Genomic DNA, 15,495 nt, shown 5'->3' with positions numbered 1-15,495 from the left:
GAAAGGCCTCTTTGAATGTTGCAATGTTACATTGGTATTCTTGAATTTTAGCTTGGTAATCTACACGTGCCGATAAGTAACGAGGGGGAAAAAGTTGTGTTGCTGGAAAAACGAGTAAGTGAATAATATATTGCATTGCATGAAGTAGATTTAAGGGAGTGGGGAACGTCATTCTGAAATGCTCCATCTCTTCCAATTTCAATGCTTTTGTTGCCTTAGCCTGTACTGGGTTGCTAATCACAACAACTTTTCAGTTTAGTTTTGAGTTTTGTTTTCAAAGTATGAGGGTCTCATACGGTACAAGAGAACTCTAGTCTTGACCTGCCATACAATTTGTCTTACTCATCTCAAATGGTTTGAGGAAACTCTGGCGTGCTATTTCTCAAGAAACCAAATTTGTGACAGGCATTAGCGACAATGTAATCAATGTGCCGACTCCAAGGTAAAAGATGTAACAAAAAACACACCCAGATACTTGCATTCTGTGATGTGTCTTGTAAACGTGTTGTGCATTTTATATGGAAACTTTCCTGAAACATTGTTTTTCTAAAAAAACTGCATGCATACTGTTCATTATTGTTTATGCTCATGCCCAATGTCTGACTCATGGATTATACTTATGTCGCTCTGTATGATTTAAGTTCAGTTCAGTTCAGATGCTGCTTATTTCCCATAAGTAAAGGGCATTCAGAGATTACAGTGAGATCAGGGTATGAACCTATTTTTCACTGCAGAATACAATCATCAGCAAATATTCTAATGCATGACTGGGTATTCACATTTACATCATTGATATAAATCAGAAAGAGCAGGGACCCCAGCGCAGACAATTGGGGAACTCCTGAAGTAACACCCCTACTGCTAAATTGAGTTTCATTAACCAGTACACTCTGGGCTGATGATGTTAGTATTCGCTAATCGAGGATTTGTGGGGAAACATTATAACGTGATAGGTTTTGTAGTAAAAGAAAATAAGGCACAATATTACAATTTTTAAAATATCTAATTACACTCAACTATGGATCGATCGTCTAATGCCTCCGCCAAATCGTGGGTGAGTTCAGTTAGTTGGGTAAGACACGACAAAACATTACTAAGCCCACGCTGACATGGAGTGACTAACTGGCTTGCATCATTACTGTGATCGGTTTGCATCAAGATGCAAACCGGTTATAGTAGCAACAGAGGTAGAGGTCGTGTATATAAATAAACTATTCCCTGTACGTGCGGAGGCGTATGATGTCAAACATGCTCTGCTGCGGATTTACAGTAGAACGAATGCGTAATAGAATTCAATAGAGTACTGCGATCGTAAGCCCAAGTGCGATTTAACAGCCGAAAGATGGTGGCAGGAGCCTTCAAAACACTGCAGTCAGTGAATACGGTCATGAAATAGGCTTGTTGAGTTTCCTGGTGATTCCACACATGAAAACAGGGATTTAAATGGCTCGGGTATGTGTAGCGCCCTGTGCAAACCTCACAAATAAAGCCACAAGCAATATGCGTCCCTGGATGCTCTACCAGATAAAATGAAGAAGGCGAGTGGAGCAGTTAGATTGTTAGACGCGGACCTATCTAAGGTTAAGAGATGTGAAGCCAGGACAACCATGGAAAGAACATAGAGTGGGATATGCTTGCAGGTTTGTAGAGAAGTGCAACGCCCTCTTGTCTAGTCTTTTGACCACTTTGAAAGAAGGGTGATATGACAAACAGAATTATGAATGTATAATGAAAGACCCTAGCTCCACTTGCTAGCTTCGCAAACAAACTATTTAGGCGAGGCTACAGTCTTGTATTTTCTCTCGCAAATAGCGCGCCACAGTTCAACGGCCTTATAAATGATAAGTCGGAGTCTAGACATGGTTCCGTGGCGTGCTGTATAAAGTTACAGTGCGGAAAAGAACTTATCATAAAAAGGTCATTTTATATTTTTGTCCATCGAGTGTGGCGTGATTAGAGGGCAGCGCTGGCACCGCCTTCATAAGCACTTAAAAGCCCCAGGCAACGCGTTGACCAGGCGTCGTACTTCTCAGGAGTGCGACCTAGAAAATGTCGCATACATTTTGGTTCGTTTTATTGCTGAATTGCGTCAGCCTGCCGTTCGGGTTTTCCGAACCGTCCTGTCAAAAATTTAAAGTGGACACAGGTAGTCTTTTCTTTCTTTGCAACGGCTTCTCTCACGCATCAGAGTTGGCAACGCGCATTCCTCGCCCCGAGCACCAGGAGCATTTCTTCAGCCTTTCCGACAGTCGCCTGGAAAGTCTTCCTGCTGACACCTTTCGCGATTTGACCATTTCTAACCTTACGTTAAGCAACGTCCATATCGACAACTTCCCAGCTACTCATCCAAATGCTTTCGAAGGTCTCAATGGTACCCTCAAGGACATATTCTTCAGAGCGGGTAGTACTCTACCAGCGTCGTGGAATGTGCTCGAAGACGTCCTCTCGTTGCTGACATTGCGCTTACAGGATCAGACGGTGTCTCTCAGCCGTGACTGGGGAAACCTGCCAAAAAGTATCCGGAACATCTTCATCTTCGATTCGCGAGTCTCCGGTCTTGAAGAAGGAGCGCTAGCTTCATTGGAGCATCTGGAGAAATTTGGCATCACGAGCAGTAGGCTTGGGAACTTTTCATGGGCTGTTCTGCCAAATCCCGCGCCCCACCTGGACACCATCATGTTGGGGTAAGTTTAGAAACAAATATATTCACCGGGTTTGCGGAATGTAAGGTTTTAATTTTGGAGGCGTTTTGCAGCTTAGTATTGTGGCGACTGAGCGATGGCTTTTTCATAGGCATTAACAGGCAGCTAGGAACGAAAAACACTTTTTTGTACCCTATTAAAGAATTGTGCACGTAACTGATTTTACGCAGTCGAAGCTCGCTTCTTGAGCGGTGCAATAGAATGATGAATTTTGGCTGCGATTAGCACAGTTAATATTGTAAAGGTTGTCACCTGCTACAAATTACGTACTTATAAATTAGAAAGCTGGTAAGATAGAATAAATTGTCGGTTCGTTTTTTGCTTATGTGACAGCATTTTCCGTACCGTGACATAATTCGTCTTAGTCTCGTCCGCAAGAACCTGTTAACAAGGAATATCTTGAAACCTAAACATTTCGACATATTTTCCTGCCTAGTTGGGTTGATAACTAAGTAAAACTTGAAATCTCTCCAATCAACACTTTTTTATTTTACAAAAACCTAAGTTTCGGAGCCGTCTCGGCTACTCCTGCAAGGATGCATGACGCGGGCCTGGTGCAGCTATAAGGGTTGGTTGCGGAAATTTCAAGTTTCACTAAGGAATATCTTGCACTTGAAATGTTTCTAACTCCCGTTTTTGGCCCGCCACTGCTGATAATGGCTTTAGACTGGAGGGAGAAAAGGGAGCCTAAACGAATACGGCTGAAAGTTTTTTTTTAAGCCCTACGCTTACGCCCTGCGCTGCCATCGGTGGGGCTTACGCATCAACTACAGCTTTCTGAGTAGTCCAGTCGTGAGCGAAGGTGTCATGCCGTGTAAATGAGCAAATTCTTTCCCGTTGGTCGAGAGAGGAATACGCTCTCCTGACAGCGGTTAAGATCAATGTGCCTCGTTGCGGCTATTAATCGGCGTAACGTATTCTGCGTCGGCTCTGATGACACCGTATCCTCTTCTTTGGTCGTGGTAACCGTTGGGTGCAGGTTTCAAAATAAATCGAGGGAAAGGGGTGGCACCTAACCTCTGCTTTACAGAATATGGCGTTACCTCATTATTGACTGCCCTATGTACCTTCTCTTGGAGATTCTTCTTCGTGTACATGCACTTTCCTACTCGCTTAAGGCCTAAGTGCTTATTTGGGCCTCTATTATCTCCCACATATTAGTTACAGTGCTCTGGTAGGCTACGACTTTTTGTAAGAGACTCCGTGGGTGGATATAAAGCTTCAAGTTTACCACGCCATACGAGCCCTTTTTGCTGAGGAAAAGCTTGTTTGTTTAAGGATAAATTGGTACAGATTACCTCGTCAGATTTCAATCGTCTTCCCCTTGCTCAAGGAGGCGGCTTCTGCCAGTTTAGCGATGTTAAGTGGTCCCTTGACAGTACAAGACATCACGTCTAGTCCCTGTCCGCCCAGGCCGAGGGCCAACTACTTGCTCCCGGAGCTATGCCTCTGATGTTTCGCTTACTATACAAGCGCCGACGCCGGAATTTCCGGAGGAGGAGGCCCTTATTTGTCTCGCATTAATAGATGAGCAACGATGAGGGAAACCGAGTTCGCTGTCCCTTGCGACGAAAGCCAATTGAGAGGAAAAGGGCTGTCGAAGAGATTACCCCCGCCCCCACCCCCCCATGCCCTGAGTTTTGGGCGCGACCCCATAAGGGCACCAGAAAAGTAACTACTCAGATCGTGGGTATGTCGCCCTAAGGTTGGAAAGCGCTAGTTTCATCCATGGTATGAAACAAACGTTTTCACACCGTGGCACGAGCCCTTCTAAAACATGCGATATGGCCTCCCTCATTGTATTTTCTGCATACTGTTATTCTCTGTTTTCGTCCAAAAACACATGCGGCATCTTTCAGTTCGACGCTGCCTCTCCATTTTCTACCTCTTAGTTTACTGTCAATATTTCGTCGCTATTTTCTTCTACAAACGTTATGCAGTTCTTTCATTTCGACTCTGCTGATTCGAAATGAAGTTACAGTGCCAATCTAATATGCCGGACAAGCGGTAATTATATTTGCTAATGGAAGCTGATAATTTAAAACATCTATTGAAGTCGATATTTCTTGCCTCAGGGCATCAGTAGGATATGAGATGAAGGATGAATGAATGATTAAATGAATGGAAAAAGGTTGGCTGATTTTATGAAGTCCAGAAGTGAGCGAGGGTGAGGTCCCTGCGTTAACGTGACGTATGGGGCAAGATTGGTTGCTGAAAGGTCAGCTGTGCTCAGGTGCCGGATTCGTGTTGGTTTGGGTGCTGGGCTGTGCCACAGCAAGTGGTGGATGTCGGCCTTGACATCTTCGTGTTTACATATCGGACATCCTGGGCGAGGATATAAGTGTTGGAAGTGGGACCACGTCCTAGTGACAGCTGGTGTAAGAGCAACACCGACCCGGATCCACCTAAGCGCAACCTCCTCTGCACTGGTGAGACCGCGGGGAAGCGATATCGCACACGGAGGAGTAAGTGCACGTGTGCGGCGTCGGAGGTGCTCATTTCTTGACAAAAGGAGGATAGAGTCGTCCACTTTGAGGAGCCATGGGATTGATGCGTCTGGGTTCACGAGGCGGGTTCCAAAATCAGCTTGACTTTGGGAAGGCAGCAGCTCCCGTGGGACCCACTCAATGCGTATTGATTGTGGAATGCGCGCCGCAAGCTGGTGGATGTCTTGGTAAATTTTAGGGCAGCGGCTGACACGTCGGAGCAGACGTACTGCTGGAAGTGCGTCAGTGCGGATGACAACATGGGCTGTAGGGAGCATGGTTATGGAAGCCACGGAGCAGTGTGCCTCCTGAACTGCCACGAGCTCAGCGCAGAAAGATGTAAGTGGTTCCGAAAGCTGAAACGTAGTTGTCTGATTCAGGCTAGGTCTCCGTGGACAGTAGATTGCCGTTTTGGCTTCACAGCCCTGCAGGCTTTCATCTACGTCCGGTTTTTTCGTCCGGATACGCAACCCGACAACGACACCAGCTAACTTTAACTCCTTTTCGCGTTCGAAATAACTGCTTTAAATACTCATTCCTTCCACGAACTATTTCCGATTGGAATAACCTCACTAACAATGAAGTGCTGCAGCCATCACTGACGTTGTTCTCGCAACATATAACCTAGTTTCTCTTTATTGCTTTTGTTATTTCACTGCTATGTTGTATATGTTTGGTTTTATTATTAATTGTTCAGAAGAGCTTCAACTTGCACTGTAATTATTGTTTATTTTTTTGCCTGTTTTGTTAAACTACATAGTTTGTATTCCCACCCTGCTAAAATCCCAACACTGGGATTGCAGTATCAATAAATAAATAAATAAACAAACGTATACTATTATGGAATCTTGAGGCAGGTGAGTATCTTGCTCTTCAAATTTCTGGCGAAGCAACGATGCCGAGTTGGCAGACGTTGGTCTGCGGATGTCAGTTGGCTTGTTGTCTCTTAAGTGTATAAATTTCCAGGGAGGGAGAACTGGCGCAGGTGACTGAAGAATAATGTGTGACGTTGCATACGCCCTCAGTGCTTGCGTGGAATGTAAGATGCTGGAACTGGGCCTGATAAACAATACGTGGCTGCAGAACCACCCTCACTAACTGGCGTGCAATAGACGAGCCAGCGCCACCCGGTTTAGGTGCAATTCGTCCTAATAAACTCATAGTTTGAAGTGCTTGATTTTTTGCCTGAGAAAGCCGAGAGTCGCTGATCCTGATTGGTGAATTGTTAAGCCCAGAATTTTCAGGCTCGAACTTTCTCGTATTGGGGTGCCTGATAGAGAGAGACGGATTGGATTTGAGGTATGTTTACGGCGTCACCAGCCGTTGGCGACTGACGTGTATGAAGTTTTACACACAGAAAGTTGAAGGCCAAAGCAGGATGCGTAATCAGAGGTTACGTCTAATGCTGACTGAAGGCCGGCCTCTTGAGTGAGAAGATCATGGTGAGTGCTCCATACCGTGATATCATCTGCGTATTGCAAAAACTTGATTTCAGGGATGTCATGTAGGCGCCACGCCAATGGGATGAAAGTAATATTGAACAACGTCGGAGACAATACTGATCCCTGGGGCGCGCCACGTAGTGAAACGAATGAACAAACAGTGTCACCACTGAGGCGTATTGCAAATTTCCTTCCGTCCAAAAATGATGGGACAAAAGTGCGTACTCTCGGAGGGAGATGAATCATGTCAATGGCATTCAGGATTGCAGCATGACTGATGTTGTCATATGCCTTTTCAACGTCCATTGCTAACATGGTACGTACATTGCGGCTGCGGGCAAATGATAGAACTGCTGATGCCAAGACAGCCAACCCGTCCTCTGTACCTATGTATGGACGAAATCCAATTTGAGCAGGGTGATAAAAACCGTGCTGTTGAAGCCACCAAGAAAATCGTGTGGCTAGCATTTTCTCTGCGAGCTTGCAAAGCGTTCATGTTAAGGAGATTGGTCGTAAGTTTGCGAGGTCCGTTGGAGGCTTCCCAGGTTTGGGAATAGGGATCACGACAGCGGTTTTCCAGCTCTCGGGTACGACACCATCAAGCCACACTTTGTTTATGGTGTCTAGTAGTTGAGGAAGTGCAGCAGTATTGAGATTCTTGTAAACCTCATACTGAATTTTGTCCAGGACGGGCGCTGTTTTCCGTTTCGCATCGTCAATTGCAGCCAGCAGCTCACACATCGAAAAGGGGCTTGCAATTCCATCTGCGTCGGCAGCAGATGGTAGTTTCCATGCGTCTGCAGGGATACCTGCCAAATTAAGATTTGCAGCTGAAGGAGGCAGTATATCGTATTTTGGGAAACATTTTCGAGCACCTTCTTTGGCGAAATCGCCCGGCGACAGATTAGCCGCAAAGCATGCTGTTGCTGCTGCGTCAGTAGAACGACGACCGTGTTCCATTGCACGAAACGTTCGCCAGAGTGAGGCATTCGATGATTTATCAGAAAATTGTTCACACCATGCATGCCACTGGCGTCGCGATAGATCGCGTTCATATCTCCTAGCCTTCGCAGTAAGATAATTCAGTCGTGTACGTGCCTGCCCCGAAGTAGGGTCTCGCGTAGCAGCCAGCTCAGCTTGACGGCGGGCTGCCCACAAGTTAAGCAGGCCGAGATCTGGTGCTGGTCGACCTACATCAATCCAGGTAGTAGTCGTAGCGCTGTTTAGTGCTCTCTGTATACGGTCAACAAGGAGTGACAGCGAATCTGAAGACATACTGTCGAGACATGAGCGAAAGCTGTCCCAGTTTATCACAGAACATTTGCTGCGTAAAGGGCGGAGACGGGAGGGATGGAGACTAATGAGGATAGGGTGCTGATCACTTCCCCATGTTCCACGAGAGAGTTCCCGCGCCCAACCACCACGTCAAGTCTGGAGCATAGGCAGCACTACGTATGTGATGCACAGGTCGTGTTTCTGTCCCAGGGTGATTAAGCAGAACGAACAGGGCATCAGTGAAGGCGTCCCGCACACGCCTACCACGAAGGATTGCAGTCGGATACCCCCAGTCCGGATGAGGGGCGTTAAAGTCGCCTCCGACTAAAATTTGACACCCGGGGTATTGCCGACGAACACTTCATAACCAGCCAAGATTAATACGGGAAGAGGCGCCTCCAGCTGGTAGAACGTAATATGAAACAAGAACAACGGTTTCTTTCAGAAATTTCGCAGCAACTGCTACTACCTCTTGGTATGATGTGCACCAGTTTTTTAGAGAAAGGCGCGCATGAGGAATACGCGTTTCAACATATACCGCCGCCATGCCAGGGGGAGAAGCAGTATGCACGTGACTTTCGGTCAATGAAGGAAACACGTAGCCGCTGAATCCCAGAATTGATGGCAAGGCGTTCGTTTGCTGAAGTAACATAGCCCACACCCGAAGCTTGTTAAATCGCAGTCGAGTCTTGAGCTCGGTCACCTTCTTGGAAATTCCTCTACAGTTTCACTGTAGTACACCAGGACGACCGGATTTGCCATTTTCGTGTGCTAGTCCAAGCGCTGCAGTATCACAGATGTCAGGTTGGACAACTGGTTGACCATATAGCGGAGCAGCGATGTCGCAGAGTTATCATTGGGCGTTGTGGTACACTGGAAAGATGCAGCAAATGGCCCTGTTGCGCGGGATGAAGGCGGCGGTATTGGGCAATTACTAGATTGGGCGGTTACTTCACCAGCTCGGCGACGTCGAGCAGGCATTTCGCGGTGTTGTCGGAGCTTAGAGACTTCTCCTAAGAGACTATTGATTTGCTTATCCACTACAGCCATATCGTCGTCGGGTAAATCAGTACGTTGCTGTATCGGCTGTTGTCGGCGGCTTTTCTTGAGCACCGTATCGTTAGACTTTGTTTGAGCTGAAGGTGCAGTCGAAGCGGGCTCAGGAAGCTCCCGCCACTCGTCATCATCCCACTGGAGAGGTGCAAAGCGATTGGATGTCTGCACTGGTGTCATGTCTTCTATTGGCCAACACTTAGCGTTCCGAAGACGAGCCTTCTGCGTGGCCTTTTGCTTTGTCGGACAACTTGGAGATGTAATCTCGTGGTCGTTCGATTTGCAGAGGCCGCATCGGTACGTAACTTTTCCTTCAGACGCACCTTCATCGGCAGTAGCAAAAGGGCAAGGTTTGCGCATGTGCCCAGCCCGAAAACAGGTGTAACAGTAAACCACTCTCGGTTTATACTGCCGCGGCCTTAATATGCAGCCGTAGTAGTACAGGCACGCTGGGAGTGTCGGAGGGCCTTGCAAAGTGATCATGCAGGAACGCCCCTTCCTATGTGTCGGGCCTGTATGACTCGATGCGTTGGGCAGTACAGCTCACGTTGAAGGGTGGTTTGATCGTTTATGTCGACGTTGTAAACGACGCAACGCTGCAAGCCGGAGCCTTCAACTAGATATACTTGCACAGGCACAGAGATCTCACTTGTGAATGAAATATAACTAAGCGTTTGGATACGTTCCACCGCAGTAAGTGTCGGGAGCCACACAGCTATAGTGTTTGACTTCTTCCTTGCCGTGAAGCCCCGAAAACCTCTGGTTCCGAGACACGCGTCCAAGTTGGCCTGGATGATCCTGTTTGGTATATCTGTGAGGCTTTTGTTGGCTAGAGATTTAATCGCCACTTTGTAAGATGACGATTCCGGTGTAGGTGCAACCTGGTTTTCGATAGTAGTTAAACAGGAGCGCTTTCCTTGATAGCCACCACTTGCCGAGGACGAATTTGGTTGATTATCTTTCAAAGGACGCTCGTGAGAGGCACGGGTGCTCGTTGACACGGTTGGTGGAGCCGATAATTCCATTTGAGAGCACGTCTCCTCAGGTCGCACTGTTGGATGTTCATCTCGGCGTGTTAGGTGGGTGGCCATAGCCGTACTTCGCCCAGAGAACAGTTCACTTACGGGCTGTTGTGCATTTTGGGAAGGCTGAATGGGCGCTTGTGCTGAAGAACCGGGAGCACCAAGCTGGACCTGAGGCGGATGGTCAGATTGAGGTGTCGACGGCAGGGCAGGAGTTGCAGCGAGCAACTCCGGCGAAGCTACCTCTGCCAGCGTGGCAGCGGCAGCACTAGGCCTAGCCTCCGTGCCGACCTGAGCTGCAATCATGCATGGGTAGCATGCGCCGGAGGTCTCGCAGCCTGACGCTGAGAGGACGTCTGGAGCTTCCTCGGAAGTAGAAGATCCACTTCTCTGGAGACAGGACAGGCGCTTACAAGGACGCCAAGAATTTTCAGAGGAGCAATGAAGCCACCTTAGCAGGAAGACACTTTAAAATATGGAACTTGATTTTTTGATCACCTAAACCTTGTATATCATAAAGTACGACAGGTAAGTTGTCCTCAAAAGTTTATAGCCCAATGTGTTTGCTTCTGAGCCACACTGTGTGACTTGTAATGCATTCGCACTGTTCAAAATCTCGTGGACGTAAGAAACATGTTTTATGCTCCCCATTAAAAAAAGACTACCATGAGTGCTAAAGAAGTGCCACGACATGGCTTAAAATCGAGCCCCTGGTCTCTAAGCATTTGACAAGGACGATACGTCTGTTCTGTCTCTGTTGGCGGGTTTGCGAACAGCGTTCATTTACATGTTAAACATTGATGATACAGTTAGCAAAAACAAATAACAAACGTTTTACTTTTCGATCGTTGGCGGATGTGTAACATTGTAAGGTTAGAGACCGTAAATTTTGAACTTGTTCATTCTGCATTGGGGTTAGAAGGGTTCAAAGCCAAATCTAGGCATTTTAAAGGTCATTGAGTTGGCGTTTCGGATATATGATATAAAAAGTGGTGTATCTTTCCCGTATTATGCAATACATACAGGTACCCTATCGGTATTTGATAATGTTAAACAGGTTAATGTAATTTTGGCGACAATATCACTCACAACGACATCATTATATTTTTATGCAGCGCAGATAAGTCAATTTAATGAGCTTTGCAATGACCATTTGTGACATTCAATCAATCAAACCGCACTTCCTATAAAGAAAAATTAAAAAACGCTGCAGATCTTTGTTGTTGACGACCTTGCATTTTACATTACAAATTTGAGGTCTGTAAGCGAAGGGGAAAACGCTGATTCAGTAGTCTTCTCTTATTGTTCAACCACCAGGTACATGAACTTCGCCTTGCTGTAGAATCCCGTACACACAGTACAGATGCATCTATTGCAGTTTTTAATATAAATTTCTGTGGACGGTTAAAAGAACTACGCTGCATTCAAAAGCATGGTATTATTTATCACTTTAGTAAGTATACATGACAAACCATCTTGACAGTCAAAGAAAATTGGACAAGGGTTGAGGGAGAGCCTCACTTTCGAGCAAATGTTTCGACAAGAGGACTTGGTTTCGACCAGTCAAGTGCAAGTAAACTTCCCTAAGATTGGTTTGCGAATAAAGCCTCGCCGTTAACCGTTTGTTTCTCAATCATACTCTGCAGCCATTGTGTTACTCTTATTCTACCCTGGGCCCTTAACTGTTAATGCATCTTACGAGATTTGGGATAGTCTTCGAATTAATTTCTACCGTGAGGTTTAATTATCATGTGCTGAGGCGTGCAATTTTTCGTTTATGTTTAACATTTTTCAAACGCGGGAACCGAGGTTGCGATTGGTGACCTTATAATCAGTAGCTAAACGCCATAACCACTGAACCACCGCAGCGGTGCTATGATTGCATAACAAACGAGTCTTCGGTGAAAGGAAACCAACGCCATTTGCAAGGAGGGACTCGCTGGGCTTTTTATTAAGCAGCAATTCTAACTTAGATCTTGCGTGGATAAGCAGTTGCCCATAGAAATGAGTTTTACCGGTCTCGCATTATGCTCTCTTACAGTGAAAACGAGCTCACCGAGATCCCGAGAGGCTTCACCAGTCTACAGTTCCCCGCTTTGAGAAGCATTCGCTTGGAGACTAATCGGATCGCAACGTGGGATGCAGATACTCTGGAAGCTATTCGAAGCCACCAAAATAACCCGGAACTAGTTGTCGGTGAGTTGTTCCAAAACCCGTAAGTATACGGCCAGCGGTAAAAGTATATTTGCCGACTTCGGGCCATTGAAGTATTTGGCGGGGTGCTCGCACACGCTGACAATATATGCATTATAAAAACATGGAATCGCTAGCACACAGCATTAGAAGGAAGTGCACAGACTACGTTTTGTTGAATAATGGAAAGAACTTTTTGATTAATATCATATTTGTTTGAGCCACTAAAATTATAAGCTGAATTTCTATAGAATGGACAAATGAAAATTGGACACTTCTCCAAGAATAAGTTCTTTATTGGAGCGTTATTAATAGACGTGGGCATAGAGTTTTTCAGCCCTTTGATGAACGCGGCCCATTTCTGCACTATCAGCGGTTATTTGATTCGCTAAATCGGCATTTATAAGCTGATCTAATTTAGCTCAACAAAACTTCAGGATTTGTTCCATTGCGTGTTATTACTGCACTTCGAGGTCCCCGATAAGATGCCTGGAACGAGCATAGTCAACATAAATTAAGCGCACTAGCTATGAGAGCTCGGCGATCGTAATCCGAGTGTGAAATTGTAATTCAGCAAATGCGTAGCTTCTGGAATTTTAACCGGCCATATGAACTGCCTACTAGAGGTAAAGGTCTTTCTGGTAGATATTCTTAAGCATTACATTTTTTTCTCTGCCGGACCCCGGATTGATGCGATCATCCAATCGCCAAAGACACGTCACTGAGAACGTGGGGCAAACTTAGTTTTTTTTTTCGTTACCAACGGGCACGTTGTAGAGGTACGGGTTTAATGAAAGACGAATGCCGGTTGGAATATAGGAAGCTTCGGCAGTCAGTAGGTGACCTGTGAATAAGTTTTTAATAATGATATTTCACACTGTATGCAGTACGAGACGCATAAATTTCAAGGAAAAGTGAGTTTCTCATAGTGCGCTTATGATTTTTGAGAGTGGCTTCTAATTAGAATAAATTGCAAACTACTCATCTCTGTGGCGACCGCTTCTGGCTCGTTTCAATTTGGATGATATTATCACGCATCTAGAGCGCGTTTTCTGAACCGCGACCGCAATTTGCTTAGTGACGTAGAGTAGCACTCCCTCTTCAGCGGCGTCATGTCGCCATCCGCGAGGGAACGAAATTGGCAAAACATGTCCAGACGGGTAGCAAACGAATGACGTTTCTAACAGGGAAACACAAAAATCGTCAGCTAATAAATACTGGCTCTTGCTTACAACATGATACGGCTCGGCAATGTAAAACAGCGGATCCCATAACGATAGCGCTTACAGCAATGCAGATTACCGCGTACCCAGCCACGTTTGTTTTTCTCTGCAATATTTCCCTAAAACTTCGCCGTTCACATGTTGGCCGTAATTACCGAATCATCACTATTTTAGCCTATCCCCCTCTCACTGCTGCGATCGAAAGCTTCGGTTGCAGAGGTGTTCTCAAATGCGGGCGTAGAAAGCGATTACATCACAGGCCCGTTAGAAGCAAATGTAAATGGACCTCTTCATGTAAGTTAGCAGCCAAACCTTGAAACAAAGCACGCTCTTGGAATTGTCCACTACTGGTGGGTCACGCGTAATACAGAATTGTGTTGAATGGTGAAGAGAAAGTATAAAAGCGTCCTCGAAAAATCTGCTTATCTTCTAACAGTAACTGATGGGCACGTTGGTCAGACATAGCTTTCGAGTGCAACAGCGCAATGGCACGAGGCCAGAGTACAAGAAGGGACTAGGTCCTTTATAAGCAATGTCTCCCTGAATAAACCTTTGTTGTTAGTCAGCGCTGTATCTGGTACCTTCTTTTACTCTGGCCTCGTGCCGTTGCGCTGTTGGATTCGAAAATTGCTCCTCTTGAAAGTACATCCTAACGTTTACACGAGCTTATCATTGCATTAATAATCTCAGTCGTGAAACAGTGCAAGAAATACCAGATTTACGGCAGTTAGCAACATACATTTTTAGAGTAACAACGTGCAGCCATGTTCACTTTCTGGTACGGGCAAGTAATTCAGAGTTTCTTCCACTGGGTTTACCCGAGCGATGCCTAAATGGATACTCTGACGGCTGCGCTACGAAATTCGCGCACCAGTGAAAGCATGATGAAAGGCGTGAAAGCATGATGACGCATGCTGTATCTATGTTGTGCATGACTTGTCTGATTAGTGGGCGCCCAATCTTAATGTTAAGAGTAGATGCGATAGCACCTTTATCATAGCCTTTTTATTCCGCAATTTCCTTATAAATTTGTTTTATATCTTAGGTTATCGCGGAAAGGAAGGTGTAGTATCTGTCTCACGTTTTGGGGAACACCTAGATGATGTTTTCAAGCTCACTCAGTCCCAGCGAGGCGAAATGGGAAGCTGCATTGTGAATAGTCAAGCTTAGACTCTAAAAGGCTTGAACGGATATCCTGCGGTCCTTAAGTAGAATAGGTATGGTGTATAAAACAACTTTAATACCACTTTACACGAGCGAATAAGAAATAAATCTTCCTTTATGTTGATGTAAAATTCACTTTTGGCCTGTTACGACGCACATACAGTTCCTTTGGTGCAGCGTAGTGTAGCGCACAACGAAAAGAAAACGAAAATATGTGTACAAGAAGCATTGTGGCGTCATATCGACCATCCCCTTTTTTCTGTTTTAGGTTCTATCCAGTGTAGATGTGCAATTCGTCCTCTGCTGGAATTTCCCAAGGGCCGCATCTCTGGAACTTGCTATGCACCAGAGAATTTGCAGGGTCGCAAAATCGACGATCTCCGATTTCAGGACCTTCAATGCTAACATTCTACTGATAATAAAGAAAGCAGCCAAGAGAAACAATTTTTTTGATGTGATTGGCAGCGCGTAACTGAATACTAAGTTTGTTTTATGATCCTCTCCAATTCAGCAGTTTACTATAAAAAAGAGAGATATAATCGAAATTATTTCAATTTCAGTAATAAAGTACAAACAGTACAATACGGATATATCGAACTCGAAAGAGCTCTCGAAATAGTTCAATATATCGAACATTCAATATATACTACATGCCAACAGATAAGCTACTCTGCACCCCAGGAGCGTGAATACGGTGTGCACCCGCTAGCGTCAAGCATCCTGCAGCGGTGGGGTGCCCGCCGGCGTACCGATAGCCCACCCTGGTCGTCCGCGTTCACGCGCCGGGCGGCATAAAGAGGGCGCACAGGGCGCACCTCTACGTGTCGCTCTGTGGGCTCTAGTGCGTCTTCCAAATATCTGGTAGGCATAGATCGCTGCATCGAAGCTCGTTCTACCCCCACCTAATCTCCATCGCCTAGTAAAGGGCAGGGACA

At 45.8% G+C, this 15,495-nt stretch overlaps 1 protein-coding gene across 1 annotated transcript; it reads left to right on the top strand.

Moving 5' to 3' along the window:
• Window positions 1-2,049: 2,049 nt before the first annotated feature.
• Window positions 2,050-14,987, top strand: LOC146194632 (uncharacterized). The gene is made up of 3 exons (XM_084596093.1): window positions 2,050-2,684; window positions 12,022-12,176; window positions 14,829-14,987. Exons 1-3 carry the CDS (start codon window positions 2,050-2,052, stop codon window positions 14,963-14,965), a joined length of 927 nt encoding a protein of 308 aa, XP_084452219.1. The 3' UTR covers window positions 14,966-14,987.
• Window positions 14,988-15,495: the final 508 nt, after the last annotated feature.

Source organism: Amblyomma maculatum, chromosome 3, assembly GCF_055883805.1.
Source record: "Amblyomma maculatum isolate TAMU_Amacu chromosome 3, ASM5588380v1, whole genome shotgun sequence".
NCBI classification, from domain to species: domain Eukaryota; kingdom Metazoa; phylum Arthropoda; class Arachnida; order Ixodida; family Ixodidae; genus Amblyomma; species Amblyomma maculatum.
The sequence above is the reverse complement of the archived record's forward strand: the minus strand, read 5'-3'. Positions and strand labels throughout refer to the sequence as shown.

Coding starts and splice junctions, on each gene's coding strand:
- LOC146194632 (XM_084596093.1), top strand. CDS start 2,050: ATGTCGCATACATTTTGGTTCGTTTTATTGCTGAATTGCGTCAGCCTG. Junction 2,685..12,021: donor CTGGACACCATCATGTTGGG/GTAAGTTTAGAA, acceptor GCTCTCTTACAG/TGAAAACGAGCTCACCGAGA. Junction 12,177..14,828: donor TAACCCGGAACTAGTTGTCG/GTGAGTTGTTCC, acceptor TTTCTGTTTTAG/GTTCTATCCAGTGTAGATGT.